The 18654-nt window shown below is 36.3% G+C and overlaps 2 protein-coding genes and 1 long non-coding RNA gene across 14 annotated transcripts in view; 1 reads left to right on the plus strand and 2 right to left on the minus strand.

The window, feature by feature from the left end:
- cmtm4 (CKLF-like MARVEL transmembrane domain containing 4) overlaps nucleotides 1-7911 on the minus strand; it is a 53886-nt gene extending 45975 nt beyond the window's left edge. For 8 of the 9 annotated variants that reach the window (XR_015494681.1, XR_015494678.1, XR_015494676.1 and 5 more), the window contains exon 1: nucleotides 7358-7911. Coding sequence is in view for 1 of the 9 variants with exons in the window: in NM_001002492.1 (NP_001002492.1) it covers nucleotides 7358-7543 (186 nt within the window). In the remaining 8 variants the exon portion in view is untranslated. The remainder of the gene's footprint in view (nucleotides 1-7357) is intronic. The other variant, NM_001002492.1, reaches the window with a different exon arrangement.
- Nucleotides 7857-16832, plus strand: LOC103911411 (uncharacterized). Its single transcript, NR_170235.2, is given in 2 exon segments — nucleotides 7857-8027; nucleotides 16594-16832. It is a non-coding gene; the product is annotated as an uncharacterized LOC103911411 (long non-coding RNA).
- Nucleotides 11003-18654, minus strand: part of dync1li2 (dynein, cytoplasmic 1, light intermediate chain 2) — a 28654-nt gene continuing 21002 nt past the window's right edge. For 2 of the 4 annotated variants that reach the window (XR_015494905.1, XM_087259866.1), the window contains exons 12-13: nucleotides 16579-16719; nucleotides 11003-14056 (exon numbers count right to left, since the gene is read on the minus strand). Coding sequence is in view for 2 of the 4 variants with exons in the window: in XM_087259866.1 (XP_087115992.1) it covers nucleotides 14040-14056; nucleotides 16579-16719 (158 nt within the window). In the remaining 2 variants the exon portion in view is untranslated. 4 annotated transcript variants of the gene reach the window in all.

Consider the following 18654-nt stretch of genomic DNA (forward strand, 5'->3'; position numbering starts at 1 on the left):
ATCCTGAAAATCCAAAAGGCTGAACTGTTTTAAGTATTGATAAGAAGTAAAATTTATGTTTGGTAAAAAAAATCAGCTTTGCTTTGCCATGAAAGGAATAATTTACATTTCTAAATGCATTACATAAGAAAGAATGAATCATTTTTGCTGTATTCTCAAAACTAACCTAATAAAAATAAACAGCATAGTTATAGTTAAAGTTAAAGTTATAGTTACAAAATGGTAACTTATTTCACAGTAACATATTGTTTATATAATAAAACAAAGAGTATCGAGACTCTGTTTGTCTAGATTAGAAAGAAGAACAAATGTAAACCCTAAGAAATGCCTCGCTACAAAGGAAATTTTTGCAGAAACCCAACAGCTGATATTTGTATACAAAAGTCCTATGATTATTTTTGTTCCTCTGTGACTGGAACGAGGCGAATTATTGATATTAGCCAAGAAAATCAAATCTGCAGATGGACAAAAAGAAGTTTGAAGAGATTAAACGGTCAAAAAGACCCCTCCTTATCCCACGGGGGCCTTAGGTAAATCATTGGCCAGTTCATGGAGAAAAAGCCATGGTTGAATATCCTTGGCAAGCCAACTGAAGGAAACATGCAGCCATGTGAAAAGTCCCGCGCTTCAGATCAATCTGCTCTCTTTCCCCCCCCCCCCCCCCTCAAAAAAAAAACATTCAAAACAATCCAAATTCCACTCAGATTGTTAGCAGAATGGGAAGAGGTCCAGTACAGGGCCCAGAGGAATCCCTCGCAGCAAAAAAGCCAGCATGCTAATGTGACAAAATCAAGAACCTAATAAAACTACAGCCTAACTAGCAAAGCTCTCAGCCTTTCACATATGGGTAATTTATTAAATGTCTGTTTCGAGGAACGACTGATCACATTTTCAAACAAGTCTAAGATTTTATGGTCATGGCTCAAACACCCCAAGGGATATTACTGGAATGCTGCAATTTAAAAGTTATGTGGGAACTTTCTGAATCACATCCTGCAGAGTTGTTTTTAGTTCAGTTTTATTTTAATTTATCCCCTCTCCTTAACTGTATTATGAAACCTCAAATACCGCACTGTCAACCTAAGGGAAGAATGAGCTCGTAGACTAAGAGGAGTTTGACCTTCATTGACCATTACGAAACATAAACATCTCTAATGTGTGATTATACAAACGACAGGCTTGTTCTTTAACTTGTACTTCCTCTTCTGTGGTAAACTTTGACATTTTTGTTAATCTGATCAGATCAGCTGTCATCTGCTTTGCAAAAGTCAAAACTATGGAAGCTTTTTTTCAACACTAACTCACTAAATAAATACAAAAAGTCACAATTAGCTTTCTTTTCTTTTAGAGTTTTAACTTATAAATTAAAGCTGGTGAATCACAAGATTAATTGAGACATTTTGTCTCAAAATTACAGCCCATTTAAATCTCATTCTTGACTTTTTTTTCTCAGAATTGCAAAGTATTGTGAAGTACAAAAAGGTAGTATTGTGAGATATAAAATGCAAATGTAATGTAAAAAAAATTTTTAAAATGGGTTTTGTTTATTTATCTGTACATTTGACTTTTTAATTTTATTTTAAAGTTAATTCAATGTAACCTAATTCAGTAATGTACAGATGTTACTTTTATTTAATTTTGTACAATTTTGTTTTCATTTAAAAACATTGTTAATTACTAGTTGTTGCTAGTTATTGTTGCTTGTTATTTCTCATCCAAAAGACAGTGCTCACTGAGCAGTACAGAGTCCCCATCAATATATACTGGGGTGTTAGGAGCCACACAGACTGCAGGTTGAGTGCCCTCTGCTGGTCTCACTAATGGCCCATTTCCATTGAGTGGTACGGTACGGTACAGTTAGGGTCAATATGTTTTTATGGCTGTTTCCAGTGTCAAAAGGTTACAAAAAGCAAACCGCACCATTAGGGTTGTAACGGTATGAATTTTTTACGGTATGATAATCGTCTAAAACAATACCACGGTTTGACGGTTTCGCAGTATACGGTATGTTACAAATGTTACAAAATAATAGAACAGTGAAGCAAATTTGACTTTTTCCAAATAATATATTTTCAGTTACTATAAACAACACCACTTACAATGAACAAATAAAAAAATAAGAAAATAATAAATAATGTGTCAAAGTCCAAATAAAGTCCAAATAAACATGGTGCAAATCCTCAGTAAAAAAATAGATATAAATATTTACTATGCTATAAATAGTTACATAACGAAACTAGATTCAATATGGACCATCCTTAGGTTTTATGTGCCAGCATGGATATGGTTGTCTGTGGATTTGGATGTGGTTGTCTGAAATGCATACAAACAGCTGCACCTTCATTTGCGTCTTTTGAAAACAGCAAGAGCAGCAGTTCGTCTTTGCTGTGTCACTGTTTTGTCATGTTTCTGTGCTGCTGTGCATGCAAAAGTACTTAGTATGAGAATTATTTCATGCAAAACTTTTGTTTTTGCGTTTTATTTAGCCACGCATAAATGTATGCCTATCTCTCATTCCTTGTTGTTCAAAAAGCTCATTGTTTGGTCCACAAACAAAAGCGAAACCTATGCTTATTGGTTGTGATATAGCGAGTTTGAACCAATCTGGGCATGGAGGAGGGACAATGCATCAATGTATCATGTCTGGTTTGTCCGGAGACACAGTGACGAGTGTTTCTTTGTCAAATCAGCGTGGTCAAATTTTGATGACGTAACCGCACTGATTCCGGAGCCTCTGAAAGTCCGCGAATGTTATGTGATACAGCACTGGAAAGCTGAGATTCTCTTCTTTATGCCAATCTTTGAATTGTATGAATCGGATCAGCCGATTAAAAGTTATTAAACATTTAAGAGCAATACTTATTTTTAGCCGCGGGCAGCTGTCTCGGTCTTTAAGGGTTAAAACCGTTGATATGCAATTGTTCATGGTATGATAATCGTGCACGTTCAAATCGTGGTAGACCGTCATACCGGTATATTGTTACAACCCTACGCACCATACCACTTTTTCGGTACCCTTTCGGAAGGGTACCTAGCACAACAAAAGGGTACCAGAAGTTGGAGCAAAACGTGCAGCTGAACGCTATTGGTTTACAGAGAAGCATCATTAAAGCTCATGCACAAGCCAGGAGAATGAAAACAAAGGAAGTGTCATTTCTAAATACGCAGCCGAGACATTAATAACAAGCCATGGTTGACCCCAGCTTAAACAAACCTTGTCATCGTCTTGATGAGCAGCCACAAAGCCAAGAAGAAGAGCAGAATCTACCTTGTGCCCCATAGTTGTCTAAAGCATGGGTGGTTTTGCTTTCTCGTAATCGCTCACCGCGTGTCTATTTAAAACAAGAAACTTCTTGAGCTGATGATAATAATGTGCACGTGATTATTGAAGTGCTTCTAACATCCAATCCTTTCAGAAACGAACAAACACAGGAGTGGCGTGCGAAAAAAAACAAAGGAACAAATAGTTTTTTTCAGCCACCTAAAACATGAAGAAACTGCCATGTTTATCATCACCTTTTGAATTATTATGAATTCGGAATGACGAAATTACTTTCTAACAAGAGGTTACATGTGCTGGTGGAGATTAAAGATGAGACGAGAGGTTTGCACTGACAGTGACTATATGTTGTGTGTTGTTTTTGAACCCAAATAAGGACTAAATGTATGCTATGTGTAGTTGTACTGTAATTAATAACATATCGAAGGCTGTAAGGTTCTGTATGTGTTCATATCTGTTGCATTTATTTATTTATTTTATATAATTGTAGATGTTACAGTAGGCTATTTTGTCATCATTGATCTGCAGTTATAATCAAGTCATGTTTATAGAAAGGTTAGTAATGAACATTTATACACAAGTATTTATGTGTATAATGCATCTGTTTTGTGAGAAGTGCTTCTCATATGATGTGTGAACGACCAGTACAGCTTTACTTTGACATTTTCTCGAGCAAGAATGACAACGAGTGAAACTTTCTGCCGTACACCACACCCACCAAAACCATTGGTACCCTTTTGGTAGTGGAAACGCAAGCCTGATAAAGATGGCCTGTATCGAACCGTACTGGACCAATCAATGGAAACGAGCCATAACACCACTTTCGGCAGCAGCATAGCTTTCCCATGTGGTCTACCATCCAGGTACTGACCGGGCACAGCCCTGCTTAGCTTCAGTGAGCGACCGTGTGAGAGTTGAAGAGAGCTAGCTGCCAGCAAAAATATGAACATTTATTTCACTCAGTGGAGTTTCTGTGCTAGCCTGCTGATCCTGACGGCGTGTGCGTGTAAACGGCTTTTCATCTCGTTTTACACTTGAAAAACTAAATGAATTAATTATATTTTAATTCCATTACAACATCGATTCTGTAAAAGGAACAGTATAAAATTGAAAAAAGTCATTAACTATTCACCATTCAAGTTTATCGGTATGGGAAAAAAAACACTAGCTGTACATGTACCCTATTTTACGACGAGTTGCACAATTTTGAATCAAAAATGTGGAACTGTAGAAGAATGAAAAAGCTATTACCTTTTATTTATCTATTTTGTAGAGTAAATGAGCTTCCAAGTGTAGCTGTGATTTACACCTTACATTTTACCCCACAAAAAAATTGAAAAATAAAAATAATTATTTCAAATTTCTCTCACAATTATGACATTAGTCTTGAAATTGGGAGTTTAAATGTCCCACACAAACCAAACTTTAGATTGAGGAAACTGGTTTCAGTTCAGCATTGAATAGAGCATAACTATACTACCTGTAATTTGACTCCACAAGCAAATGAAGCTTCTGGGTTCACATAAAAAAAGCACAAAAAACAAAGCCATGCATAGTGTTCACAAAGACAAAAGCATGTTCTCCAATATCTCAGCTATTGTGTTCATCATGTCATAAATCCAATTAAAACTTGGCTGTAGACTCAAAGATGAACACAAAAGCAGAAAAACAGGATTCATTAAACATTCTTTTAGCAGACAAGCTATCTTGTGTACTTGGCTCACAGGTTGTTTCTTTTGGCAGCGTACACAAGTCCTTATTTCACCTAATGACTTCCTTAGTTTTGCTCCGTTTTTTCCCCCATGCATGCAGTTTCTTAAATGTGCATCACCATGAGGGCCCGATCTGAGATGCTTTGCTTTTGCTGAGCCAGCAGAACAACAGAAAGTCGTATTTCTCTCTCTCTCTCTCTTTCTCTCTCTCTCTCTTTCTTTCTTCTTATGCTCCACACTCCTTTTTTAACATCTGGCTGGGGTACACAAGCCTCTGAGTTTTTGTTTTGTGTGCCCATAGTGGCCCTGTGTTGTGTGTTTTTCTATTATTATTATTATTATTATTATTTTTGCCAATTAAGTGGACAGAAGTACAATCTGAAAGTTAATTCATTCAAACTCCAGGCAACATTCTCCTCTGTCACTGATGCATTCCAGAGATTTTGACGCATGTCGGCTTGTATCCAACAGGAAATATTTTGATATAAAAAACCCAAAAAGAGGAAATCTGCCGTCCCCGCACTAATCCAATATGAGGAACTAATCATGAGTGAATATCTAAGTGAAATATGTGGAATGAAGATCTGTTATCCAGTGTGGAAAAACTCTATTTTTTGACACTGTTTGGATGATAAAGGCATTACTGTCTTGCCTTGAATATTTTGATTTGAAGTAAATAGGCTACTTTAAAAATAAGAAATCTGTCTAGATTACACTAATGTTTAACTAGGCATGGGCCGGAATAAGATTCTGACGGTATGATAACCTAGGATAAATATATTTACGGTTTCACGGTATTGTGATTACTGCTCTAAATTAAGTTATTTTTGCATGTCTGGGTGAAAAAAAAAATCCAATTTGGACACAATAAATTTTCTTTTGAGAAACATTTAAATATTTTGGAGCAGTAAACATGTCAGGCTACATAATTCAAGTGAATCATTGACTTCTGTCTTCATTAGTTTCAGAAACACAGATTCTTTACAATTTCTTTACAATTTACATTTCTTTTCGATTTAAAACAGCATCTTTGGATGTATTTTCTGCTGTAGATACCAACTGTAGATGTTTTTAGTTGTCCTAAAAAAACAATAAATAAATAAACAATTGTACATATGACATAGATATTACAGCATTTTTTGTTGTTTTTGAAACGTTAACTTTTCCAAACCATGGTATACCTTGAAAACGGTAGTAAGTTTAATGGTAAAGTTTAACTAATTTCATTTATTTGTAATGAATTTGACAAAAAAAGCTTATCAGGGACTAAATATAGTCAATCTTTATGACATATTGTAGTAATTATAATAATAATATAATAATAATAATAATAAACATTAACTTGAGAAGTAAAACCATGTCTTTGTAACTAAAAGGCTGATTAGAATTATATGAACTTGGGCTGATATAAGATTTGGATAGTATGATAACCTTAGATAAAAATATCATAGTTCCACGGTATTGTGATTACTGCTTTAAAATATATTCTTTTTAATTGTCAAGGTAAAAACCTAAAACTTTTTTTCCCTTTTGAACACAACAATATATATATATATATATATATATATATATATATATATATATATATATATATATATATTTTTTTTTTTTTTTTTTTTTTTTTTTTTTAATTTGGAGCAGTGAACATGTCAGGCTGAATAATGCAAATAAATCACTGACTTCTGCTGTCTTCAAAAACACAGATATTTTTACAATTTAAAATGGCATCTTTGGATATTTTTTTTCTGCTTGAGATACTCTTGTTCTGATTTTTTATTTTTTTTAAGTAAATAAAAGATCATACATATACCATAGGAACAGTATAGCCAAAAATGTAAGCAGTTTTAAAATCTTGACTTTTTCAAACCAAGGTATACCTTGAAAACGGTTATCGGCCCTGCCTAATATGGTCAATTAGTCATGATGACAGCATATATTTTAGTTCATTGTTAATCATGTTCTAACTTAATTTTATAAGTTATGCAAGCAGATTTAAGTCAGTTTAAAATAATATAAGTTCAATGGACTCATACAGTTAATTTGATTGAGCTTGAAAATTTGAGGCAACCTTTTTTGTGTATTTCATGGTATTTAAATAAAACCTCAGAAGTCATAAGTAATGCCAAAAGTATATATCAAAGGAAAGAAAGAAAGAAAGAAAGAAAGAAAGAAAGAAAGAAAGAAAGAAAGAAAGAAAGAAAGAAAGAAAGAAAGAAAACACAATTCATCAATGACGCTGTTGATGATGAAAACATCCTAACTTGTCAAGTCACTGTTGCCAATACACTTTGCAGAAGTTCAGCATGTAAAGCAGGCTTATAAGTTTTTAATTGAATAGAGAAAGACCAAGACTACTTCAACGTACCACTTCAATGACTTTTAAAATTCCAAAATGTGACTTGAGGTACTCCCGGTCACACCTGATGGCCCTGAACACGTTTCTGGAGAGCACGGGCTCGGTGGTCGGCTGATACGGACTATTGACTCCTGAAATCATCGAGGTGTTGGAGGCCTCGCCATCAAAGCCCTCAGTCTCCTCGTTATTCCTCATGCTCAACTCTTTTATTTATCTCTTCGTCCCGCCCAAGAAACAAGAGTGGCCGAAATGAAGAGCGATTCTCTCCTCTGAAAACAGTCAGGCAGAACGCAACAACAATCTCTCAACAAAGAACAAGCGTCGCTACACAACGCGTAAACTCCAGCCGTGTGTTATAAGCGTGACCCGCGGATCCCGAACAACTACATCCACCACTCCGTGATCTCCGGTCCCGTTCCTGGCGCCGTACAGTGCTCGGATCCAGTCATGAACAGAGCTGAACGAGCTCGAACGATCGCCGCTGTTCTCATGGCAGTGTCCATATTTCACAGTTTCTGGATGCAGAATGTAATGTTGCTGCGAGTCTCCGCCCTCCAAACTACATTCCTGCGAGGAAAAGACGCTTTCATCTGGAGTCCCGACGACTGATGTCAGAGAAAAAAAAGCACAAAACTGGCATTCCTCTTCAGCTTCGAGTTCTCCTCTCTGAGATCTGCAGGTGAGGATCGCTGTATGTGTGATTCATCAAACGTGAGACGACACACGGTAGTTTAATATGACCGTATGGCACGCCGAAGTAACATTTATTGTTTACAGTCAAGCTAAATAATGGTGAATTTTGTAGAAATGCAATTAATTAGGGACTTATCATCAGGGTTGGGTTACATTGAAATGTATTTTTAAATTAAATACCAAACACCTAAATTTTACATGTATTTAAATACATTACAAAGTACAGCACCCAAGTGTTAAAATAAAATAGATATTTTGCATATTCGATCAATTCCTTCACCGTTAAGCTGAATTAGTGAAGTAAACAATGTTTGATAACAACAGCTTTTCTCTGAGCAAGTTTAAGTCAGCCACTGTAGGACTTATTTTTATGTTGTTTGTCTTATTTTCTTGGCGTCTAAATCAGCAATTCACCCAAAACTACTATTATATGTGCAGTTTTCGCAATCTCCCAAGATTTTTTTCAGTTCTCTTTTAACCGGAAGAGTCTCAGTAGTGAGCACCAGTATACAATTTAGGTGTTTTATATTTCTAAAGTCCCTCTGCATTTCCGCCTGCAGCACTGAGACTGAGAATGATCATGTGCTGTAGGCTCTACATCCAGTTCTTCAGGACATATATTTCTTTCATCTCGCGTCCTATGCAAATATGCTGATGCTGAATTGTACACTATACTGCCATTACATAATACTGGTCTAGGCATTTTGCAGTATATGATTTAAACTGATTGTTGACTTGTACTCAGATATACCCCTGCCATTTGTCTGTTATTGTCTTTATGCGTGTTGCATAATTTCCATACTTCAAGCACTGACCACCACCCTAATTAAATTTCCGTTCTGATCTCAAAACAAATAACTGAGAAAGCACCAGAGGCCACATTTTGATTGTCATAATGTAGACATCTTACAAAGTATTTTACAGTATTTTAAAAATACAAAATGCTTAAGTATTTTGATACAAAATATTATTCAGAAGGTCATGATTTGCACTCATCAAATAATTGCTTCATACAGTTTTTATTTTACATTCTTCAGGTGATACAAAGCAAACTTTTTAGCACAATGCCTTCCTCAGTGTGACACAATCCTCTCACTCCACCATTGTCTCACAGTCAATCACATTGCGCCATTAGTTAAACGGCCACTCGATGATTAAAAACAACCTCATTTTCTTTTCAACATACCATAATTAACCACACAAGAAATATTTACCTTCACCTTCAAAAACATCATTTCACAGGAAAATAGCATATCATTTATCATCATTCACTTATTCATGTCAACATCAATACAATGAAAGTCAGACAGATATTTCTTGTGTAGTAAATTATGGTACATCCAACTAATGATGCAATGTGATTGACTGTGGGACAAAAGGGTGGAGTGAGAGGATTGTCTCACTGGGGAGGGCATTGTGCTGAAATGATTGTGTTTTGTATCACCTGAAGAATGTAAAATAAAAACTGTACAAAGCAATTATTTAATGAGTGCAAATCATGACCTTTTGAATATTATTGAAGAGATTAATGCACCAAAAGTCTTTTAAACGGCAAGTGCGCAGGACAAACTTCATTACTCAATGTGATACAAAATATGAACCCGTTTTTTTAAACCCTATCAAATAAGTACAAATTACAAAATACTATTTTGTATTTAAAATATGTATTTGAAACGTATCACAAATACTGCACGTCCCTGCTTATCATAGTTAGCTTTTGTGCGCAAGCTGGTTTGGATGGTTTACATGAACACAATATTGTATAATGACACAGTTATGCATGAGGTATTACAACATTTGAGGTGGTTTATGAGGACATATCTCATGTCCTCGTAATTCAAAACACTTAAAAGCATAACGGGTCTTTTTAAATTTAACATTTGCCCCAGAATTGCTGTAAGGGTTAGGTTAGCTGGGCTAAGGCCATATGATAAGCAATTTTTACTGTATAAAATACATTACACTTACGGGTAGTCCTCCTAAACCACAAATACCAACATGTGCGCGCTCGCATGCATGCATGGATGTACATATATACCCTACATTTTAACATGCAGGTATGCGCATAGATGAGAATACAAGTGCAGCTAAAATAACTAGACAAGCTTTAACACTTAAAATGAAGTTGGTCTGTGTGCACGCATAGAGTTGAAGTCACACCCAAAATTTACAGCTCAGTGTTGGCATGCTGAAAAAGAAACTAGTTTTAACGTCCAATGCGGAAACTTGAGGGGTTGAGGGAGGCGGGATAAGGTCAACACATTTGCATCATCTCGGTAAAATATACAAAACAACGTTCTCTGTTTAATAATAAAGTGATCATATTACAAGACTAACTATTAAAACTAATAGAAAATGACACTTGTTTAGTTAATATAAACACAAGTGTACTAAACGAACAAATGTTAATTTGGCTTGCCACAATGTCTGTTTCTAAACTCTACAACGGTCTTCCTAGACAGCAAATTTGGTATTGGAGCACTTCTTTTTTTCCAATGTTTCACTACTTTCCAGCTTATTATGCAGAGACTCATTAGCAGATTGATTTAACAGAATAAACGATTAATATCAATCATAACATTTGCTAAGAATTGTTTCATGAAGTATTTATTAACCTCTTATAATGCATAAACATATGTTAAAAGTGCGTCTTTATTATTACATGCATCAATGAATGCAAGTACACGTTTTATTTTAATATCTAAACCAAGCAAATTTATACGGGGAGAACAGCACTGCCCTCCACTGGTTTGGTTCTCATGACTGTGCAACCATCCGACAAGTTTGCTTGAAATGATCCCAGCAAGCAATGATGAATAAAATATTAAACGTGTCAAGGTTTTCATTGGTGGTGTGATGCATTTGCTGTTCAACTGCCAAGCAATTAACTGCAAAGCATGACAAGCAAAATAGTAATAATAATAATAATAATAATAATAACAATAAAACGACACAAGAGAGTTGTAGTCTGGATTTGTATTTTATTTAAGCCAGGACTGAAAAAAAGACATTTCCTTATCTTTGCAATAAAAGCAAGAACTCACATGGCCACATACTGCATCAAGTTAAAGCCATACAGTCAGACTCACTTTAAGGTATAGCACACAAACACAGTCCTCTGTGTGAATAGAAAGGCTTTTCAATTCCTGTATAGAAAATTTTGGAAGCCAGAGCATTTTCTCAACATTTTCTTACTAACAGGGGTAAGTGCATATTAGAAGGATTAAACAGAAAGCAGTCGACTTTCATCCTATTCTGAATGAAATACATACAAAATGTGCTGTTGTTTATTTAACTGCAACCCTCCCCAAAACGAGGGAAAGAAATCAATGAAGCTGAGGCCAAGTAAACTGGTTTCTGTTGACGGCCACCCTTTTATCCGTTGAGCGTCTCCTTTGGGAAAACAGATGGATCATGAGTTAGGAAGCTTTTTCAAGTACTTCAGGCGACCTGGGAGCAGCTTGTTAGCTTTTCGATTTCTTAGCCCATTATGTCTAGATTTGCACCGAGCCACTACTTAAAAATGAGGCAAATTTGTGGAGGGAAACAAATGTGCTGCTTTTTACAGTATAACAGAATTTCTTTTTCACGTCCAGTAAAACAGTTATAACGCCATGAAATAATAATAAACCTCAAACAAGAGGTATTTTCCAGAGGAATGTGTCAGTGATATTTAGACGATGAGAGTTCAGTCACACAGCAAACGCAGAGAAATGCGATGAAATACTTTAAGTGCATTGTTAAGGTTATACGAGCGGTTTAGAATAGTACAAGTGATCCGAGGCTTCATAAGTTGACAGCCCACAATCTAAAATGGATGAAAACCTTAACCACTAAACCAAGAGGTATATAGTCCAGACTTAATGTTGTGCTTGAATATCAGCAAATGCTTTAGCCCTGCCCGTCATAAATGGAAACCGTTAAGCGATATTATGCAGCAATAAACGTTTCATTCGAGTTCCTCTAGTTTGGTTTGAGATTTGTCTAACACAAGTGCATGCAAAACAACAGTAAACGCTACACGTTTGTGGTCTATTCCCTTGAAGAGCTTACAAAGAAAAAGGACAAAAACTTTAAACTCTAATGGAAAAATGTGAGACATCGAACACAGACCACCGCAGTAAGCAGAGGATCTGTTGTGGAATGATGGCTTCTCCAGGCTCAGCCAAGATCGGCCACCTGGGAGGAGTTCAGGGCAGCTACTCGACATAGACATAACATGTGGATTCTACATCTTTGGTTCCAGATTCCAATTCTCGGTTTCCTTTTTCATCTGAACACGCGACGATTATTTCAAATCCACTCGAGCTGCTTCTTTTACAGCTTCGCCAGAACAACGTTAAGGTTCAAAACCGTACATCATGCCTGCGGGTGATTAGTTAAGCTAAACCAGAAATCAAAATTCAATGAGTTACAGTATTAGTAGTGAATAGAAATGTTGAGAAATGAAGGCGGACATGTATGGACTCAGATTCTACCCAGAGTGAAAAGACAGAGCTTGTGGCATGACAATACACTGAAGGCAATATCGTCACTTCCAGAAAGATCACATAAAGCAGAGACACTTAAAAATAGAAGGGGGAATGTTTTACGTTGATCTCTATACAGTCCTCAAGAAGCTGTGTATGAATATATATATAAGAAACAAGACATGTTTAAGGACTGACATGACGAACAGTCTGTCACTTGGCCACATGAGAAATGGTGCTAGTGGTTTAAGCAACAATTTTAAACTGGGAGGTGGGATGAAAAGCCCCACTAAGATTGTGACATTCACAAAAAGAAAGGCAAGCTCCCTATGGCAGCAAAAAGGAAAAGGATCTAGGCCACTGAAGTAAGCAACATGTGTAATTTAAGCAAAAAAAGCAATGACCACAGACATGGAAAAAACAAACCAAAATAAATTACATGAAGCTGCACCAAAAAAAGAACCATTGACTGTTGATGCTACAGTGCAGTTCGTCTTTTGGAGACAAGCACCTCCACTATGACACAGGCACTTGGGAGTTATACTAGGAAAGATGCCGTCCTGCCGCTCTCCTCCAAAAACGAAACCACAGCCTAAATAAAATGCTCAGCCTGATACTCGTTTCATCTGCAATAGCTCTTCATAAATTGTTAAAATAATTAAATTTTATACAAAATCAAATCAAAAGCTTGTATAGCAAATATTTAGCGCATATTTACATAATTTGAAGAGGCGGTGTGGCGGCGTCTGCCGTTCTCGTATGCTGAAGGCCAATGGGTGTTTGTCATTAGTGTCATGACATCAGTGATGTTAACAGTGTTAAGTGACGCTTTCACTGATAAAACACAGAGAAAATAAAAGCTTGATTTGCTTTCTTCTTTATAAATACATCAGCATAAACGTGACTACGTTTGTACACACTATATACTTCTTTTTGCAAGTACTTCTTGTTTTCAGTGAACGTATTCAGGCTTTTAGCAGTAGTTGTAGCGGATTGCAACACTTGAAGCGACTGCTGGTTGAATGCAGCAGTGCGTTTCTGCTCAGGAGGAGGGAAACGGGTGCGTTTAATAGTTCCCCAAGCAAAGCAAGGGTCCACACTTGAGAGTTTTAACCGTCGTCTTCTGGAGAAAAGCACCCATTACCTGACCTCCCATACCACACCAAAAATTAATCACCACAAATAAACAAACAAACACAGATAGGGGGCTGGAAATGAAAACAAAGAAAAGCAGTTGCATCTTTTCATATTTCTACCTCTCGTTCCCCCACAACATCAGAGTCCACACATCTGATAGAATCCCAACACTTTCTGTAAACCACGCTCTGTTTGCTGATTGACACACAAGGTGGGGGGGATTTTGGTCTTGAAAGCTTTTTTTTTTTTCCTCTGTTATATCGTTACATATTGATTTCCAGAGCGGACAATGCTGTTGGTGCACTCATGCCTCGTTCTCTGTCGCTGGGGTATTGTTGGCCGTTACCAGGGAATCGGGTTTACGAGTCATTCGGTCCAGCTCTGCTTGGACGTCAGTCAAACCCGGCTTCTGCCCTTGGAAAAAGAGAGAAAGACAAAAACAGAGTAATCTCCTGTAGTTTCTGTGTTGTATTAACAAAATAATACAGGTTGGTTATGAGGGAACCAGTTTGGGTGGATGAGTGTTGCATGCTGGTATGCATTCATAAGCAGCATGCTGTGTGGTTACACAAATGCAGACATACTGAGAAGGACAAAGAAAGAAAAAACAAATAGCATGCAGTTCTTTATCTGAGGGCAATGTAGATGCTGAGGCCGTAACAGCAGGTGAGTTACACATACATGAGTTAATATATTAGCACTTCATGTAAATGACTGGAACAAAACACAGTGCTTCCCACACATAGACTTTACTTGGCCAGGCTGCCCAGGTTTATTATTTACTGACATTTTTTTTTTACTATTATTATTATCCTTTTACACTTTTTTTGTATCCACCTAATATAAACAAACATCCGCAAGTGATTAGGTAGTGGAAAACCTTCTCTTCTTTACTCGTTTCATACTGCTTCAACAGCTCCACAGACGCTCACATGTTCTGCAGACCCACAGAGACCTGCACCTATTTGGGTCTAACCAGAGTTTCTAAATCTACTAATTTATAGGTCTCAAACTGGATTCCTGGAGGGCTGCAGCTCTGCACAGTTTTGCTCCAACCCTAGTCAAACACAGCTGATCCAACTTATCAAGGTGCTCATGACTCTTTTGAAGACCTCGATTATAGATCAGCTGTGTTTGATTAGGGTTGGAGCAAAACTGTGCAGAGCTGCGGCCCTCCAGGAATCCAGTTTGAGGCTAAAATGTACTAATATGTGCTAAAATGTCCGGGATGTGATTTTGTTTTTGCTTTCTAAGCTGTTGTTAATTTTATGCGCACAGACACGATAGCGAGAAAGACATTAAATAATTAATTCTTTAATGTAACCAACTCTACTAAATACTCGGAGAGGACAAAATTACATCTAAACCGACTGCAGAGCATTTAAAAATATTAGAAATGTGTATTCAACTCATTTGTCTTATTTAAATAATCTACATGTTTCATTCTTGTGATTATTATAATTTTAACATTGACTGTTTTTATTCATTTTTTTCTGTCATTTAATTCCTCATTTGCTGTATATTTTATTAATATGTTCCTTTTAAAATGCTGTCACTACTGTAGAAACTGTCATGCCAATAAAGCAACCTGAATTTGAGATAAAGAGAAGCAGCTGTCAGTGTGTGCACATGGCTCCTGAACAGCATAAAAGAGAATAATTTAGTTTTTTTTCCCCAAGTCTTTTAATTTTAACCCATTGAAATGAAAAATTTTAAATAATAATAATTATAAATAAATAATAATAAATAAATAAATAAATAATAATAATAAAAATAGCATTACAAATCAAGGTAAGTTTTGTTTGTCGCACATAGTTTGTGCTGTGGGTAAAAGGTGCGTTTTAATCCGGCTACCACTGTAAGTATATTTCTAAACTTGTGGAAAGCACTGTAAACATGAATACAAAGTGTGTGATATAAACATCATTTTAGGTAGGAAAACCAGCGAGTATGAGATATCACCAGCCATGGTAACATCACTCACACAGGCTTTTTAGCCCATTCTTCCTGGTTATTCAGGCTCTAAGGATAAAGCTCAATAAATAAATAAATAAACACATCCAGAAGGAACAAGAGAAGGTGAATCTAAACATTAGGGGCTTTTGCACTGGAGTTTCAGAAATTCAATCATAGAAAAGTAGCCAATAAGCCAGGGTCCAGGTTCCCGAAACCTTATTTCCTCCCAGGTCAATATTCTGATCTCCTAGAACTTTGAACAACACAAGGTGGTCAACTGCAACTTCAGGTGCTGCATTCAATCAAAAAGAAATGTATTGGCTTGAGCCAATAGTTCTAGGAACTGTTAAAACATTCTGATAAACAAGCCCCTAAGGACTGTATGGGCCATGATTTAAAGGGATAGTCCACCCAAAAATGAAAATTGTCATTTAACTCATCCTCCAATTGCTACAAACACATTTAAACATTTTTTTCTTCTGTTGAACGCAAAAGATATTTTGAAGAATGTTGAAAAGCAGCAGCTTGTGACATCTGTAGTATGTTTTCCTACTATAGTTTCCAACATTCTTCAGAATATCTTTTTTTTTTTTTGCTAAACTATGATAAAAGATTAGATCTACTAACGTACGAGTAAATAATGATTTCTGTTTTTCAATTTTGAGTGAACTGTGCCTTTAAACCAAAATCATAAGGGAAAAAGCAGCACTACACGTTAAAAAAAAAAATCAATTGAACTGCATGGAAAATTCATTTAAAGAATATTTTTAAAAAATAAAAATAAATAAAAAATCTTTCCAAGCATTAACTGTACAAGAGCAAATCTAAAGGTCATCAGGCCTTCACTCTCATTACTGCAACATTATATTTATGCTATTTTGTTTCTAGTAACTCTGGACAGAAGCATAACTCATACATGACATAACTTTTTGAGAGTTTCATCCATTTCTATGGTTGATGCTGGCAAAAATGTACCTGTTTTCTTTGCAGAGCCTTGTACACCCGTTCCTGTTCCTGCTCCTGCCCCTGGAGTCCCAGGACTGCCCGGAACACCTGTCTTTTTACTCAGCAGACTGTTGAAGAAGTTGGCCAGCACTCCCTCATTTGCAGCAGCTCCTATAAACACAAACAAATCAAATGTAATGACATCAAGTGGCAATGGAGAGGCCCAAACTAATATACAGGACATGTTAACACCATTTTAACAATAAAGGGCTGTTGATTTAGCATTGCCGGGCTTCAATAACACCAAGGTGCTGTTTACAACTGTTCAGTTCATTCATTTTGTTTTTGATCGGATAGCTATTAGATCTTAAAATGGACAGGTGTAAATGATGGATATAGTTCGAGATGGACATAAATCTGATTGCTCAAACTACTTCAAGAGGTGGTCTGGGACACATTCCAGAGAAAACTGGACAGGCCAAAATTTCATTTAATTTTTTAAAGCATTTTCATTTATAATGTTTTGTAAATTTCATATACACAATATATATATAGCTTAGGCCTTTGTACGTTATAAAAGGGGCTGTAATATCTGATGCTTTAGTTGACATAACCCTAGTTAAATTTGCATATAGCAGAGACGCGTTCATGTGTCAAATGTAAATAGAACCATTTTCAGAAATCAGATAGCTATCTACCCACAAAAAAATGACCAGGTGTAGACAGTGTAAGCTGATTACTAACTAAATAATTATGAAAAAGAACTAGTTTTAAATATCTGAAATATGACTCCTAAAACCCTACAGCAGGGATATCCAACCTATGGGTTTTCCCTATTAAGGGGGGAGCGAGAATTTGAGGCGTGTATACGAGTAAATCATAGTGACGATTGTTATGCATTCACTAAAGTGAATCTGATTAACGTTATTTCCACAACTAACTATTAGGTACTTGTAGAGTAAATGCGTTTAACTAAGATATATACAAATAAAATGGACTGGGAGCTTTTTAAAATTAGTACTGGTGAATGAAAGGAAAATTGGTGAGCCGTCTGACTAAAAAGTGCCCTTGTGAATCAAATCAGCAGGATGCCCTTCTGGATCTTTTACTTACCTTGAAAACACTACTAACTACGTTTACATGACATCTGTAATAGTTATTTGCCTTAATCTGAATAAGACACCTGAATTAAGGTGTTTACATGAAGTGCCTTTTAAATGTTGCCTGACCAGACTATCCACATTTCCTGCAGAGTTTCATGTAATTTTTGATGTTTCATCTTTAATTTGTCAACTTCAACTGCAGTTCAAAAGTTTCACTTTCACTCAAGAACATTTTATTCCTTCCCCCGTGACAAACTGAGGTATTGGATGCGAGTATGGAGTAAGGACTGATGGAAAAGTGTTGTTTTAATGGAATTTGATACCGCAAACCGAATGGAAAGAAAAATTTTTCCGCATTTTGCAGTGTGTGTGTGTGTGTGGATCTTGTTGCAAAATGCAGCGAAGTGTCTTACATGACGGTAATAGTTTGATTGATTGCCACTAGTATATACATATTCCACGTTTTAATTCCTATTCTATTAAGTTAAATTATGACTTTAGTCAGATTAATGTAATCAGTCAGGGCTCTGCGAACTTGGCTATGCAAAGCAGCCTTTTTTGCATGTACGTAAAATACATCAAAAGCAAGTATGCTATGGCTCACGCTTTTTGACAGTGGAAGATGATTTACGGTTAGCTGTGTCAGGAATCCAACCAAGGATTAGTTTGTTGTCCTAACAGAAACAGGCTCAGCCATCACACTGAATCAGGTAAGCTATATATTTACTTTTCAATGTAATTAATGCTATGCACTTTAAACGAAGCAAGTAATATGCGAATGATGTTTGCACATGCAAGGGGTAGGGGGGCACGAGTGAAATTGGACAGACTTGGGAAGGGGAATGTGTTTTAAAAGGTTGAAAACCCCTGCCCTATAAGATATGAACCTCTGAGAATTCAACTAAAGTGGATTTCATTAAGTGAATGAATGTAGTCCTGCTGGTATGAGATTTGCTGTCCAGCTGAAATTTAATGATAGGAAATATTCTATTTTCCCCTCACC

The sequence above is a fragment of the Danio rerio genome, chromosome 7, assembly GCF_052040795.2.
Source record: "Danio rerio strain M-AB ecotype USA chromosome 7, GRCz13ab, whole genome shotgun sequence".
In the NCBI taxonomy this organism is placed as follows: Eukaryota; Metazoa; Chordata; class Actinopteri; order Cypriniformes; family Danionidae; genus Danio; species Danio rerio.